At 40.3% G+C, this 17,388-nt stretch overlaps 1 protein-coding gene across 5 annotated transcripts in view; it reads right to left on the bottom strand.

The window, feature by feature from the left end:
• The window catches only part of LOC131672074 (potassium voltage-gated channel unc-103), a 1,608,120-nt gene that overhangs the window by 561,707 nt on the left and 1,029,025 nt on the right, over window positions 1–17,388 (bottom strand). For all 5 annotated transcript variants that reach the window (XM_058949027.1, XM_058949035.1, XM_058949044.1 and 2 more), the window contains one exon: window positions 11,235–11,571. In XM_058949027.1, coding sequence (XP_058805010.1) covers window positions 11,235–11,571 — 337 coding nt within the window. The remainder of the gene's footprint in view (window positions 1–11,234; window positions 11,572–17,388) is intronic.

Genomic DNA, 17,388 nt, shown 5'->3' on the forward strand with positions numbered 1-17,388 from the left:
TCGGCGAGTGACGCAAGGAAGAAGTGCTTTGTGCTACACGGCTTGGGTTTTTCTTACCAAAAAGGACTAAGGGTGCGGCGTGCGTGCGTGCGTGCGTGCGTGGGTGTGTGTGTTTGCTGATCTCAGCCGGTCAGCCCGAGAGAGCTGCCTCGTGGCCGAACACCTGCGCGTGTCAAGTCCATAGCCGAGGCCACTGCGAACTTGTCATGTAAGTGCCCGTTCGATCTTAAGACTCTCTCTCTCGCTTGCTTCTCGCTTGCCTCTCTCACTGCGAATGCTATTTGTATGCTTTCTTTGTCATCCTAGTCTTAACAAATATCATCCTGCTAATCACTGCGCCTTTGCTCTCGGCACTTCCTCCCTCCCGTGTTGCGCGCACACCGGCTTGCACCGTCCGCTGCTACCTGACTTACGACGCTCTCCGCGGGCCGAAGGCAAGAGCGCCTTCGAGGGGCATGTCTGAGCCGCTGGGCTGAATCCCGCGTGTTCCCCGTACGAGTTACCCGCAGGCCGAGTAGCCACTTAGCATCACCCTTAACGGGGTAGTAGAAACCCCGTTACAACGTAGGAGCAAGAATTTTTCCAAAAAAAAATATACTTTTTGAGATATTAGCAATTGTTTAAACAAAAAGTTAATAACTTTCGAAAAAAAATTTTATTGTTTATTGTTGTAATTAATTCGAAACTTCAAGGTATTATAAGTAATTTGGGAAAAATCCGATTCGGTATCTTTATTAGTTTTTTAGATTAAAGCTAAAGTACCTCTCGACCGTGAGTCCGCTGGAGCGCTACCGCAGCCTTACGCCGAGGCGTCTTCTTTTGATTAGGGCTACGCTTTCCGATATGTCGGGCCCTTGAATTTTATGATTGATTTCGATAGCAAAAATCCTCAGGAATACGTAGGAGCAAGAATTTTTCAAAAAAAAAATATACTTTTTGAGATATTAGCAATTGTTTAAACAAAAAGTTAATAACTTTCGAAAAAAAATTTTTTATTGTTTTTTGTTGTAATTATTTCGAAATTTTAAGGCATTATAAGTATTTTGAAAAAAATCCGACTTCGATATCTTTATTAGTTTTTAAAATATAGCCGTTTAAAAATTTTTTATTATTTTTCTTTAATTGTTAATAACTTTTGATATAATTAATGTATCATCTCCAAAATTTGGGAAAAATCTCAGTTTTATGTGTACAACAATTGTGCCAAATTAAAAAAAAATCCGTAACCTAAGGGTTACAAGTCAATCGAAATAGCCAAGAATTACCCATCCGCTTAGCAAAAACATAGATGATGCACATAGTGCACCATACGGCCAGCCGCGAGGCTGGCTAGGTTACTTTGTGCAAAAATCTTTTTGTTAAAGCGGCGGATTATGATTATCTTCCTTGACAGAGAATTGAGACTTATCAAACAAACAATTCGTTGCTTTGGGAGACAATGTCATAAACTTCTCTTCTGTACAAGCATATGCAAATGCAAATACTGATGTACAAAATGCGCCACCGATTGCCCTCGACAAGCAGTAAATGCAAGTCGACCCGAAGTGAATGCAATGTGTACTGAAAGAAGATTTGCATTCACAAGTACGGATGTGTGTACCTTTACGTGTTGGGGCTGAAAACACTATTTCCGCAAGGAGATAGGAGGCAAAACACACAACGCTCTCCTATGAGAACGCAGGCCATATGGTCAACATAATAATTTAAACGCTAATTTCGAACGTTAATTAAACGCCTGATTTAAGCCTAAATTTCGGAACTTGATTCGAATGAGTGGCATGACTGGCACGAATACTGAAAACTGCCTCGGGAGTCGTCTTGTCGGCTAGGCGAGACCCCGACCCTGATCCAAAGTCAACAAACATTGAACGAAACAGCAGGAGTCAGTATCAGCGAGTCATAAAAGCCTTTCCATAGAAAGCGAAATCCGAAATCGGGACGAAAATCGGGAAACAACTTTTAGAATAACAGATACCCACCAGCGTGAGCGGGGTGACCGAAACGCAATGGGAAGATGTGCCTTGGTACGTCGAAGCGACGGACTTGTGAGTCGTGAGAGCAATCCCTTAATACAGGTACGCAGGTAGGATGTTTTGAACGAGCGCAGGAGGGGAGGCTTAGCTGGTTGATCGTCTTAGAAATTTCCTCTGACTGTCCTAGCTGCGTCTTTCTTCTGATATCCCAATTTGGGTTGGCCTCTGCGGGGTAGTGGTACCTGGTCAAGCAAATCTCGTAAAATTTGTATGCCGTGTGCTTCCGACGCGGTAGACATCGAGACAACTAGAGTTCTGTCGCGCCCAAACCGAGGGTCAAGCCTTTAGTTCCGCTCTCCTTGAGCGTGAACCTTGAAATGATCGGTACTTCTACGAGGAGGTCGCCGTCTTAGATTAACAAGGCTCCGACTCCCTGTGAGCGTCAAGGATGTCGTAGCAAACTTCACTTCCGGATCTCCAAAGTATTTAAAAGCGAAGGAGTGAAAGACAGTGGGCTATGCCAACCTTCGGCGCCCAGCAAGGGGGGTGATAATGTTTGATTACGCTGAGTCTCCCTCAAAACGGAAAAGTGTGAAAGCGCATATACTAACTGAAACGACAGATTCCACCGATGGCATATGAACGTCAATTAGATCTGTTACACGCAAACCTCCTCATTAATATTCAGAGCCAGGTGCGTAGGGCCGAGTAAATTCCATGCGCGTTCTGAATACATTAACTACGGCGGCGCAGAATACCTTGAAACAAAGAAAGATGGAACGCGTTGATAGGGGGTCAGGTTTTCACCTGACCCCCTATCAATCCTGAATCCTAACTTAGCATATCATCGATGGAAGCAAGAACCGCAAGAATAAGGTAGCAACGATATCCAACGATAAGCCAGAGGTTAATGTTCGATTAGATCGTATGGAGAAGGTGTTCTAAAAAGTAACACACCAGGTCGTCCGTACAACGACGCCATCAGGGGCGACTCCTGGTCCGAGTATAGAAGCGATTGATAGCGATAAGAAAGCTCCGCAAGTCGATTTAATGGACCAAGTACTGTTACCCCTCTAAGAAATATCGGAGGGGATGAAACATAACTTTGCTAGGCAAAACTCGACCCCGGAGGACCGCGCTAAAAGACAAGAAGCTCCTCGAAAGCGGGAAAGAGATTTCTTCAAACCACTTAAATGTATCCAGTGAGGATTGCTGGGGTACTGTCGCCAATGTAATAAAGGAAACGAGGAAAGGAGTGGTTAGAAGGGGTTGACCTCACTCCTTCGTGTTCTAAAACGAATCCCATAAATGAAACCTCGCCCCTCGCTAGCACAATCGGTATTAATAGTAACGAGTGCGTTGAGCGATGAGAACGAGAATTGTCCTGATAATGCTAACAAAAAGAACGTCGGTATAGTGAACGCGGAGAAGGGAAGTTTTGACGATAGTAAAGCCCAGGACCATAGACCGGCCGAGGTGGTGGAGAGGAAATTGCCCACGCTCTCGAATGCGCTGGTAACGGCAGATAAACTGTCAGGTTATATTCCCGAAGGACCTCCGATAGTCCGAACCGAGGTGTTTCAACCGAATGTTGTCGTCACTTTACCGCACGAGAGCACAGTAGCTAGCGCTACAGTATGCAAAGAGCGAGTCTGCGGAGCCGCTGAATCGGTTTCGGTATATTCCCCGGAACAGGAAACACGTTGGTGGCTACCGGTGAGAATAGGAGACTTCCAAATAAGGGCTTTCTATGATTCAGGAGCTTCCATCACGTTTGCTGACTCCGGACAATAAGCACAACCGTGAGACAACTTCAGAGCAATGTCTGACGCTGTTTAAGCACAATCCGAAGGAGTTTCTGCGTCGTTTCGTGACAGTCGACGAAACATGGAACCACTGGTATACACCAGAGACCAAGGAACAGTCGAAACAGTGGACTTTACCCGGCGAAAGTGCTCCGAAGAAGGCGAAGACTGCCCCATCGGCCGGAAAGGTGATGGCCACCGTTTTCTGGGATTCACAAGGTGTGATCTACATCGACTACCTGGAGAGGGGCAAAATGGTCACAGGGCTGTACTATGCCGAATTATTGGGCCGATTCGACGTCGAATTGCAGAAAAAACAGCCACATTTGGCCAAGAAAAAAGTGCACTTCCACCATGACAACGCACCGGCTCACACCTCCGCCGTCGCCATGGCCAAATTGGTCAAATGAGGCTACGAACTGCTGCCCCATCCACCGTATGCTCCGGATTTAGCCCCATGCGACTTCTTTTTGTTTCCAAACTTGATAAAGTCACTCGCCGGGCAGAAATTTGAGTCGAATGAGGAGGTAATCGCTGCTACGGAAGCCTACTTTCCAGACCTCGAGGAAACGTATTTTTCAGACGGGTTAAAGAAGTTGGAACATCGCTGGGCCAAGTGTATCGAACTAAAAGGAGACTATGTTGAAAAATAAAACGCCACTTTTCTAAAATTTTCGTTTTTCTTTTGTAGGCTAAGTACTTATCGAACCAACCTCGTATGCTATGAGAGTTCTAAAATGTCTGTATAAAACGAAAAATTGAAAATTGACATATTATGATAACTTGAAAAGTGAAGCATTAGACTGTATGGTAGATTCTGATTACGCAGGTGATAATACAGATAGAAAATTCATAAAAGGATATGCAATTAGATTGAATGGTAATTTTTTAATGGCGTTTTTCATTCAATATTAAGTTTAATAACACAGGCCGACAGAATTTGACAAAAATATCTTACCAAGAACCCGAGTATAGTTTTCCGAAGGTTTTTTGCGCGCTGAATCCGAATCCGAGGTCAGAATTACTCTGGTGGCTCCGGTTTTCGAGATATCCTAACCTTAAAGTGCAAAAAACGCGATTTTTGCCTGTATTTGAGGTTATGTAGCAAAGAAAAGAAATTTTTTTTCAAAAAACTGTATACATCAAATTAAAGTATGAGTTTTCTTCTTTCAAATGCCGTTGAGTATGCTCGGATATCTTTTTTTTTTCACGAAGTTACACAAATTTGAAAATTTCAAATTTTAGGAATTTAAAAAGCACCATACCATTCAGCCTAAGCTATCTAATAAGTAACCATATTAAAGAGCCACTCACCAATTTAAACCAAACTTGGAAAATTGTCAAAACACTAAAAAATATTGTGAGCATCGTGTTTCTATTTACAAAATGCTCTCTTACGGGTAGAAACCACCCCTGCCAACCCCTAAACAGGCTCACCCATATAACCCTGGGTAGAGCAAGTTTAATTAACTGCTTTTCGATAAAAAAAACTCATTTTCCAATCACAGGTATGCGTACTAATCTCGACCTAGATAAGCCTCATCCCCAAATACCTGCTGAACCCTTTAAAACCACCCCTACCAACCCCTAAGCAGGCACACCCACATGACGCTGGGTAGAGCAAGTGGTTAAAAATTTACTTTGTTTATCAAAAAGTACTTAATTAAACATGCTCTACCCAAGTTTACGTGGGTTAGCCTGCTTAGGAGAAGGTAAAGGTGGGTTTAAGGGTCGAAAATAAAGCTAGGATGAGGCATATCTAGGTAAAGATGTGTGCGCCCATTTTTGATTGAAAAATTAAATTTTTTCATTAAAAAGCACTTGGCTAACTTGCTCTACCCAGCGTCATGTGGGTGTGCCTGCTTAGGGGTTGGGAGGGCTGGTTTTAAAGGGTTGAGGAGGTATTTGGGGATGAGGCTTATCTAGGTCGAGATTAGTACGCATACCTGTGATTGGAAAATGAGTTTTTTTTATCGAAAAGCAGTTAATTAAACTTGCTCTACCCAGGGTTATATGGGTGAGCCTGTTTAGGGGTTGGCAGGGGTGGTTTCTACCCGTAAGAGAGCATTTTGTAAATAGAAACACGATGCTCACAATATTTTTTAGTGTTTTGACAATTTTCCAAGTTTGGTTTAAATTGGTGAGTGGCTCTTTAATATGGTTACTTGTTAGATAGCTTGGGCTGAATGGTGTGGTGCTTTTTAAATTCCTAAAATTTAAAATTTTCAAATTTGTGTAACTTCGTGAAAAAAAAAGGTATCCGAGCATACTCAACGGCATTTGAAAGAAGAAAACTCATACTTTAATTTGATGTATACAGTTTTTTGAAAAAAAATTTCTTTTCTTTGCTACATAACCTCAAATATAGGCAAAAATCGCGTTTTTTGCACTTTAAGGTTAGGATATCTCGAAAACCGGAGCCACCAGAGTGATTCTGACCTCGGATTCGGATTCAGCGCGCAAAAAACCTTCGGAAAACTATACTCGGGTTCTTGGTAAAATTTTTTGTCGGCCTGTGTAATCCTTTGAAATTGTATAAGGATAACTCAGGTGCAATATTAATTACAAAATTTGGAAATTTCACAAAAACTCTAAGCACATCGTAGTGCAATATCATTACATTAATGAAAACTTTGAGAAAGTTATAATTGATATTGTTAAGGTGGACTCAAATTTAATTTAGCTGATATATTGACAAAAAGTTTAGACAAAACAAAGTTTATTTAGAATAGAAAAGCGATGCGATTAATCTAAAGGTTTATAAAAGGATATGTTTAACTGATTCTAGATTGTCAATTTAAGGAGGCATGTTGGAATATATGCAAGAGTGGTCAGCCTCCGTGCGCCTTGGGCTGATCTCTGCTAATTTTTTCTGGGTTCTTTCTCGGTAAAGAAAGCCGGCGCTGACTTTCACAGGCCGAAGTTCGCGCTGGTTGGGGAAGGTTGATATAAAGAATCGGACACTTTAATTCAATTATATTACATATGGCGATCTCACTTATTGACGCCTTTTCACAAATATCGCTACAAGATTAACTTCGCCGCGGCGAGCGCGCTCGCTCAGCTTTTCCGCGACCAGAGTTCGCGGGATCACGCGAGCGAAATCGCTCAGCGTGCGCAATAAAATCAAAATACGCTAATATCCGTAATCGAGCTAGAGCTGGCGCGAGAGAGATAAACAGGCTTTGGACCCACCGGATGCCGACGGTCCGTCGAGAGAGAGGCGACGCCGGCGAAAGCGTAGGCCCGCCTTTGCCCCGTGGACGGCGAATGGTCGCTGCTTGTCCGGGCTCGGCTTTGAACTCCTGGCTCTCCTGGCAAGTGGCAGTCGCACCGCTGGCAGCAGTTCCTCTCTGGCCGAAATATCGTCTCGTCCAGTCTCTCCTTAGGCGGCCCTAATTACTCGAGAGCTCACGCCTAACTGCCCTTCTTCTCTCTTAATTTCTAAGCCTCGCGCCGCTGCGCTCCCACTTCTCTCGCCGTCAAAAATCAGTCAAAATCGCTCTCTCTCTCTCTCTCTCTCTCTCTCTCTCGCTCTTCTCGCTCTCACTCGCACTCACGGCGACACCTCGCCGATCGTCGCGCTCCTCTCTCCAGATCCTGCAACGACACAAGTATATAGTCGCTATATAGCGTACACTTGGTCGCTGCGTTCACGCGAGGAGAGTGCCGCACACAGGGCCAGCGAGCATCGCTATAGCCCTGTCACATATATGTAAATATAAAATTCCACAATACAGTGCTAGATAGCACCGCTAGAGTATGTATGTAGGAGTGCTGTGAGAGATTAACGAAAGAGTTGCGTAGTGGATATCCAAGCCGAGCAGATATACTCAAAACTAAAATGTAAATTGGAGTTAGTTAATACACTAAATATCATTATTAACAAAACAAATCACTTATTTCTCATTCCTAATCACCCATTTTATTCAACAAATACAATTAGAAAATAAAGAAAAAACATTATAACCGGGCAATAACGCGCTTGTAATGGTAATCGGTAAACTTCTATATTCGATCATGATAACCATAGATCGTTCAATCGTGGCCCTCATACTCACGGTTGGATGAAAGGTCACCTCGGGTTGACGCTTGCAGAAATCCCGCGTGGATCCATTGATGAGGTAGAGAGAGCTCACGTTGCTGATGCCGTCACTGCTCCTGCTCTTGCTACTGCTTCCACTATTAATGCTTTTCCTACTGTTGCGGTTAAAACTATTTCGTGGTACTGATAATAGTTGTTGAAGTGCCGGTGGAACGTTATGAAGGCTAGGGTAATCTGACTCATCAAACAAAATGAAAGATCACACTCGAAAATTGCGTAGCAATCCTTAGTACTGAGAGCATCTTCTTATTTTGCTTCCACACTGATGTTCAGTCTGGAAAAGAATAAGAGCCCGGTTAGTCGCTCATACACACACTGCACAGGCTCCCTCATGCTCGCCTGCGGGTGCGCCAGCAACACGGCCTTTATGTGCACTCATTTCTTTCCCTATAGAGTGATGTATTACTCTTTTTCTTTCTCTCTCTCTAGTTCTCTGTTTTTCTCCACTTGTACGTATCTTCAGCAACAGACGCATTGCTCCTCGCTTGCGGCTCCTCTAAACAGCACCTCAAATAGACAGACCGGGCATGACAATTGCACTCACACAATCACATGCGTTCGGTCCGATATTGGCCCCCACGAATACGAAAAGATAGCGGATGAAGGAAAACTCTCTAAAAAACGATTTTTGTCATTATAAGATATAAATGTATTAGTACTCATCTATACAATAGTTATTGATCCGAAATCCAGGAATATAAATCACAGTGTGTTTAAAAAAACTTTAATCAAATGGAAAACACTTATGGATTTAATCCTGAATATGATTGTAAGATTCTTTAGAGAATTATTCTATGTGAAATCAAAATCTAGAAATCAGCCGTTTCGTTTTGCTAATTAAAAGTTTTTTTATCGACATTTTATAGAATTTAGCCGTTTTATGACATTTTAATATTTGAGTAACAAGTGGTTATAGTTTTATAAATAAATGATATGATTAATTATAAGCTAAAGATAATTGATACTTTTCAGCTATATATATATACGAGGTGTGTTCAAAAAGTAAGGTGATTTTGTATTTTTAAGAAAAAATATTTATTTATTTATCAATATTTATGTTGTCCCCTTCAAAGTAATCCCCCTCAGATACAATACACTTATGCCAACGGTTTTTCCAATCCTCAAAGCACTTCTCATAAGCACTTTTCGGTATAGCCTTGAGCTCTTCCAGCGATGCAGTCTTTATCTCTTCAATCGTTGCAAATCTCCGTCCTTTCATAGGTCTCTTTAGTTTTGGGAACAAGAAAAAGTCACATGGGGCTTTGGCCGGTGAATATGGTGGCTGAGGCATGATTGTGGTGTTGTTTTTGGCCAAAAAATCTCTCACAAGCAAAGATGAGTGAGCAGGGGCATATCGTGATGCAAAAGCCATGAATTGTTTTTCCACAATTCTGAGCGTTTTCTTCGTATTGCTTCTCGCAAACGGCGCATAACTTCAAGATAACTTTGGTTTCGATATCATAACCATATACCCATGATTCATCACCAGTTATTACCCTTTTGAGTAAATCTGGGTCGTCGTTGACGTCATTCAACAGTTCTTGAGCGATGCTCATGCGACGGTTCTTTTGGTCAAAATTTAGCAATTTCGGAACAAACTTCGCTGACACACGTCTCATGCCCAAAACGTTAGAAAAAATTTCATGGCACGAGCCAAGCGATATACCAACATCCTCAGAAACTTCTCTGATAGTGATTTGACGATTTTCCAGAACAATTTTCTTCACTGCTTGAGCGTTTTCATCAGTTATTGACGTACTTGGGCGTCCAGAGCAAGGCTCGTCATTGGTATCTTCCCGGCCATCTTGGAAGAGTTTGTACCACTTGTAAACATTTTTTTTACTCAGAACAGTTTCACCGTATGCCATCGTCAACATTTCAAGTGTTTCGTACCACTTTATTTTATTTTTTACACAAAATTTGATGCAAATCCTTTGATCCATATTTTTCGATAGCAAGAAATCGCCGAGCACGCAAAACAATTATAACCTTTACGCCTCTCACAACCAAACAAAAAATGCTATACACTTGAAACTTGGTACAGATGTTCGGGAAGAGTGTACCAACATAACAAAACAAAAAATTGAAAAAAACCGAAAAAAAAAATTTTTCGAAAAACCAAAAAAAAAATTATTGCAGTATTCTACGTGAAAAAACAAACATTTTTTCTCCTATAAATTTTTTTCGATTGTTACAATTTGACGGAGATAAAAAATGTTGAAAAAAACTGTCACTTCCAGGAAAAAATGCCCGTGCGCGCGTCATATTTGACGAAAATAAATTTTTGATGAGTGATTCAGATAGGGCTTGGTAATAGCTAAAAAATGGTGTACTTCAAATTTTCGTACGATTTTTTTTCCAAAATTGGCTAATTGTCAAAAATAATAAAAAAATTTCAGAATTTTCAATTTTGCATAATTGTTGCAAAATTTAAAAAAACAATCGATGGCAACCGTGAGTCATATCATTTGAAAGCTCTCCGAAAGACCTTTCAAACGCACCCACGCGCGTCTCTGTACGTTAATTTCTACCAGAGATATAAAACTTTGAAGTTAGACTGATTTTGCCCGTGGGGGGGGGGGGGGGGGGTAAAAATGCGTGAGCGGCACTGTATCTACTTTTGTAAAGTTTACATGTTTTAAAATTTCATTATTACTATTTATTCTCTTGTAAATTTGAAAATATGATTTCTCACAATTGCGTAAACAACTCGAAGTGAACTGTTCTACGAAAATTGGTGGGAAAATCTGTGTATAAATACGCTGATTTTTGCACAGGCTAGCATTCACTCCTAGCCTTGCAAAGTGAGCGCATGAGATTGAAAAAACTTGGCTAATACCTAAGTTCTTTCTCTCAAGTGATTAACTGAGCAAATCATCTCTTTTTCCTATTGTAATTTGTGCTTGACTCATAGAACACTTCGCGCTATGAGAAACTTGGGCTGAATTACATTCCTTTTATAAGAAAGACTTAAGCTCTGCTTATGGGACACTTCGCATTATAAGAAACTAGGGTAAAGTCTATCTTTCCTTGAAATCTCACTTATATAATCATATATATTATTTATTATTTTATTTCAAAGTAATAATTAGAAGCATTTTGAAAAACGAAACAAATTCTTTCATCATTAACGCGACAGACCACGAGAGTACGAATTATAATATAAATATTAAGTGATACGAACATCACAACGAAGATTATTGTTAACGTACATTGGTGGATGGAAGCTTCAAAAATGGTACGAAACTTTGATCCTTAATGAATCTTTTTAAACAAAAAATATTTTATGAGTAGTTCCGTTTCAAGAGAAGAAAATGTTAAATGTATGAGTAAAAATGAAGTCATACTTACATCTCTCATATTAAAGGTTATTTCCAGGTTCTGGATAAAATGTTGTGCAAATTCAGGATAAAGGGCTAGTACATCGAGTAGATCATCTCGATGAATTTTATGAAGATCACAGTAAGTAAGAGCACAGACATTGCAAGAAGATTTACCAATTGTTGTATAGATGCAGGGATTCTCCCCAAAAACATCATCTTTGCTGAGGATTGCCATGACAATATCATCTTTGAGGATTTCGATACTACCTCTTGCAATGAAATATAATGAAGTAAGTACGTCACCTCGATGAACGAGGGTATCACCTGGTGGAGCATGTGTGGTCTTAAATTTCAACGATAATGCTCTGTAACAAATGATAAATCATAAAAAAACTTCTAATTATTCTTTCACTTTGAAACAAATATATTATCATAAACTATGAATATGTCAAGATTCTTACTGAAAATATTTACATTATTTATAACATCATTAATATTCGAATTCGTCATGCTGGCTGCGCATAGAATTTATAACTACAACGTTATACTCGTAGTACATAAATTATATTTTATATAAAATTTGTTCATTAAGAAGTTTTAAGAAAAATGCTATTTTCTTTACTCTGATTATTATTAGCACTATTTATTTGAAAAATACCTATCATCAAATTCCCTCAGCCAAGGACAGTCAAGAAGTTATAGCCTTCACGGTACTTGGCCAAGGTCTACACCATTATGTCATGATGCTTTACGGGTTGATCAACGCCCCAGCCAAAAGAAGATGTTGGCTTTTGAAAAGTGAAGTTAACACATCTTTTAGGTATAATTTTATATTACGTATTCACTTTCAGAGATAGTTTTCAATTGCATTAGCCTTTGCAATAACAATAAATAAAGTGCAAGATCAAACTTTTGACAAAATTAATATGGCTACGAAGAAATGTTGTTAATCACGAACAACCTTATGTAGATTCGATGGCTTAGATTTGATTTCGGGATCTACTCATAATTTATCTTGGTGATCATCAAAGAGAAATACAAGTGTCAAAAATTATGTTTATAAAGAGCTATATTTATGAATATTATTTTTTAATTTATCCTATTAATTATTTTACAAACGTAATATTTTTTTCACTGAAAAAATATTTCATAACATCAATTAAACTGACAATTAACAAATATTAATCTGATTTAATTTTACTAACTTGATTGAAAGTTAGCGCAATGATTGGTTAGAAGATGTGAACAATGAATGCATGAAACATTTGCCAAACTGTAAGAATGGTGTAGAATAACCTGGTAAGTGAGGTATTAGATGTATCACGTAGAGAAACCCGGCGGAAGCGAAAGAACTACCAGCATAATAGGAAACAAATGTGCGGTCTACATCGCCTAAAATAGAATGAGTGAAAATAAGCGAATATAAGGAAATTGTTGAAGAGGCCAAACGGTGCCATTAACAACACGTTGTAGAGAGGAAAATCCCTGGGGCAGAGTGTATAGAATATACGGGAAGCAAAAAGGTGACGCATGTCTGTCCATCCTGAATGTATGAAACTGGTGGACGAGTACGTAACAGGAGTTATTTCCAGCGGATGACGAAGTATCTACACCAGTAGGGCTCCTGAGGGGGAGAGAGGGGGTAGGTGTGCCACGGTCGTTTAATGGAGTAGCATCGGCGGACCGCAGCTCATCCATTTGGTCTCCAAAATACGTATGGGTAAATATTTGGAATCGACGGCTTAACTAACGTAATGGTTAAGCGTGTGTTTTTGAGCATACGTGATTATGTGCACAGCATGTTTAAGTCGTGAATGAATGAAGAGATATTCTCAAAGGAATGGAAGCAGGCTCTAGTCGTTATACTCTTTAAGGGTGGCGGAAAATGCAAAAGCGACCTCAAATTCTATAGACTTATCAGCTTGATTAGCGGTCTGAGAACATTATATAAAACAGTACTGGTTGAAACGCTGAATGCAAGAATAAACGGGATCTGAAATTACTTGTAGTATGGATTCTCTGAAAACAGGTCTGGTCAGTGAATTTAAGAGCCCGTATTTCATAGATATCTTGGTGAACTTCAAGGGAGCCTTCGACAACTTTCTCTGGCACATGGGGTGCACCAGAAACTACATGAGATTAGATCTCCTGCTTTGGAGATGCGAGTATGGTAAGATTATCTCCGTAAACGTAAAGTCTGTTTGATTAACGGAATGTATAAGATATGGAAGGATGTGAACAAAGGATGTGAACAAAGGATGTCCGTGTTAAAGTATTTGTCGAAAGCCGACTCTAAGTTCACATGAGTAGATTACTGGTACTTCTCTCGGTATTGTTATGTAGTGAGATAGGAATTTGAATATCAAAGTCTCTGAGACCAAGATTATGAATGATGTTGAAGGGTTCAACAGAAGAGTGCATTTGAAAACGGGCAATAACAAGCATTATAGCGTTAGATTTATAGAGACGGTTAAATGGTTACGTATAATAATAGTCACTTGGTACGACTTTCGGCCACATGTGAACACGCTTAAGGCAAGGATGTAGGTTTCGGTTGGTAGACTTCGAATTGTGTGCAGGCAAACTGGGGACTCAAACATCATGTTACGCAGACAGTGTGTAAGATTTTGATGCTTTGGAAAGTTATGTATAAAGCAAGCGTATGACAAGCTTACCCTGAGGATACATTGCGTAGGATGTGACTGTGTAGGCTGGTCCTAGCCTACACCGTGTATGCCTGTATTCTCTCTCTCGGGCGAAGGCACACGGCCGGCATCAAACGCACGTTATTATCACGTGCCTGATACCTGCCCTTTTCATTTTCAGCAACGCACGAGAGCGGAGGACGAGGCCAGGGACGCGACGACGCGATCGAACATTGAGAGTGCGAGAGAGAGAGAGAGAGAGAAACTATAGTCTAGTGGTTGGGCTTGGCGCGCGGCACTTGTCGCGACCGGCATTGCTGCGTGCCGCCGATTAGGAGGCGAGTGGTGGGAGAAGGCGTGAGAAGCCGGCTCTCATGCACTCGCGACAGTGAGTGATGCGACGCACGCGAGAGTAATCGGCCGCATGAGTTAGTTGGTGACCATCGCTGCGAAGACTGCGCCCTTTGTTCGGGAAGAAGTTGGCATTCCTCGACAGATAAGCCGGACGGATTCTCTCTGCCAGCGAAGCAGCAGACAGGAGGTTTTCCTGCAAGAAGCCACTACCAGGACGGTACCCGGCTGGTTCTTCTGCCAGATCACCGGCTGCACAGCAGCCAAGGGTTTTCCTGCCAGGCCGCCGGTGGGACATCTTCCAGATTGCCGGCGACAGCGACGTCCGCCGAAATTGGTCAGGTCACCCATTCCTCTCTCTCTTTATATCTCTCCTTTTCTCGGCGATTCTCACGGTTCGCGTTGCTACGCCAGGCTTTCCCGAGCCGGCGTAGTTTTTGGCAGTGTGTAATTTAAGTAGTTGTTTGAGCCGGTTAACGAGGTGACATGGCGCTAACGTGCCGGTCATCTCGTTTAGATTAAGTTTGTGCGTTATTGCTAATAAGTGATTTGTACTCTCGCCGGCACTCGAGGTAGTGCGTTTGTAATAAACGGTTTGTTAACGAGTTGTGTGTGTGAAATCATTTTGCCTGTACTTCTCCTTCCTGCTTTGCTTGGAGCGATACACCGCCTCCCTTGCCTTCCCCCTTTATAAATAATTGGTAAGAGTGGTGAATTTATCGGCATTGCACGCCGACGCTATTACAAGGAATATATCGGCAATTCCTGCAATGTCAACATATGATGCTGTAAATTTTTATGAGAGCTTGCATGATGGTATTGACGAAGATAATGCAGGTTCTCTGTAAATTCTTACTATGGGATATCGAATGTGTTCGTCTGGCAGATCGGTATAAGGCACGAATGTCCGTCCGAATGAATCAGCTGGACCTACCCATGAATGGAGAAATAGAAGGTGTGGACATTGAGAGTATTTACGTGGTTATCGACGAGCGAAACTGAACCAAGTGGCAGAAAAGCTCGGACATGAGTACGAACTACAGAGTCATATACTAGTGGATTAAAGATATGGATCGAATAAAAAATTGCGACCCTAGTTTACAAGTTACCCACGTCCGCAGAGACCATGAAAACTTAAACATCTTCCTATACCGGAGGCGTTTGAGCAACTCGTTCAGCTGTGTCTACTGAAGGAGATTCTTTATAGAAGAGGAAGTTTCTTTATCGAAAGAAGTTTTCCTCGCTGCGAAAGCTACAGCAGGTAGGCTGCGAGTTCGAGCATCAGTGCGAAAGAAAAAAGTGATAGAGACCGCCTCTTATAACAGATACTATATTAGTTAAAAATGTGGCCTACAAGACCATGACGAAACCGACTCGAAAATCGACTACCGCTGCGGTATTAGACACCGGAGTAGGTGTAGAAATGATACCTATAGAAAATGCTGACGGCAGGAGAGCAAGACTCGATAAGAAAAGAAAGGACGGCGCGGATGCAGAAAATGAAATAGCGATTGTCACAGGCTAACCGTGAAAGAATAGAACGCACCAGTATCTAACTGAAATAACGGCGACAAAAACATAGTCTAGAACCTAGTCCCTAGAAGTTTAGTCCCTCAATAACGAAATGCCCAGCAACAGGGTAGTGGCACGAGTACAAGTAGTTTCCAAGCGTTCGATAGTAATTGTTCTACCTCCAGAGAAGAGAGGCATAATAATTGATTTAAATAGAAATGTATTATACTAATAAAAATCATCTATCGATGTTGATTTCGAGAAATATGTATTCTAACGGAATAGTAGCTGCCATTACTATTTGCTACGGTCGAATGTGATTATTAACCCGTGAGAGCGAGGGAATTAGCCAATTATCTCGTCGATTCCTTGATGTTGTTGCTTGTTGCAGTAGATTTAACTTATTAGCAATGCCCTGTTGAAAGTGCATATAGAGAAGACGCTCGTTAATGCCACTGCAGGAAAATCGGTTCTTGAATGAGGACGCAAAATGTCTGTGACCGTATCAGGAACTTTATTTAAGAAGTTAATATTTTAAATTGGTGAAAATAGCAGAGATTCGTATAGGGCCTCGAAGTCGTCACAACTATTAACGAGAAAAGGATATGTACTTTAATAATGCAGTGCAAAGTAGGCTACAATTTTCGTTTTTGAACGAAATCAAATATCTTGAGACTGAACAGAAATAGACAAATTATTAAACCGGCGATTTAAAGCTTCAGTAATGCCAAATAGAGACAAAATATTTCGGTTCATTGAAAATAAATATTAAACCTTGACGCTCAAGGTCAAAGTTGCAATTTTTTTAAATTATGGCTTTTTCTTCGATTTGACAATGGTTCGAAATTGTTTTTTTTTTTTAAGTAATTAGATATACTTGTTCCTCTTGGAAAAAGAATGAAAAATATGGTTTCAATTTTTTTTTCCTTCAGTGCGTATATAGATAATATAGGTCAAATCGTCTACTTACATAATCTTGGTTTATTTATGTGTTTTAATTTCATTCGCATTCCCCGGCTTTTTTCTCGGATGAAAGAAAGTGAAAAGTCTATATAAAAATAAAAACTAAGAGGATAAATCTACATATTTTTTATTACAATCGTTCTAGACCTATTTCCGGCCAAAATATTTAGCTTTGAAAATGGAGTTTCAGTTTTTTCGCAGAAAACATGAGTTACGAACATATACAGACATATACAGATGTATAAAATGCATCAAAATTACTCTTTGCATTTATTTTCACACGTGTGCTTTATATTGATAAGTTTAGGTATATTAAAATATTGATTAGTTCCTAAAAACGAATAAAAATGAGGAAATATTCTTTTATACATAAAAAATTAAACAGCAATGATTATATTCGAATATATTTTTTGATTAAGTTGAATCAAAGTTCATAAAAACAGAAGAAGAGTCAATAATTTAATGATGTCATGTATCAAAGCGCTACATTTAATGTGCATGAAAGAATATTTTTACTTATTTTTATTCGTTTTTCAAGGTTGAATATCTCGGCCGGAAATGGATCTAGAAAGATCGTAAAAAGAAAAATGTACGTTTTTTCTTCTAGTTTTTATTTTTATATTGATTTCCTACTTTACTTCATTTGGAGAAATAATCAATCTGAATTGTAAAATATTTCGAATACACTTCGTTTTTCTCGCGTTTTTTAGC

The sequence above is a fragment of the Phymastichus coffea genome, unplaced genomic scaffold (genome assembly GCF_024137745.1).
Source record: "Phymastichus coffea isolate CEN01 unplaced genomic scaffold, Cenicafe_Pcof_1.1 PCOF00011, whole genome shotgun sequence".
Classification (NCBI taxonomy): domain Eukaryota; kingdom Metazoa; phylum Arthropoda; class Insecta; order Hymenoptera; family Eulophidae; genus Phymastichus; species Phymastichus coffea.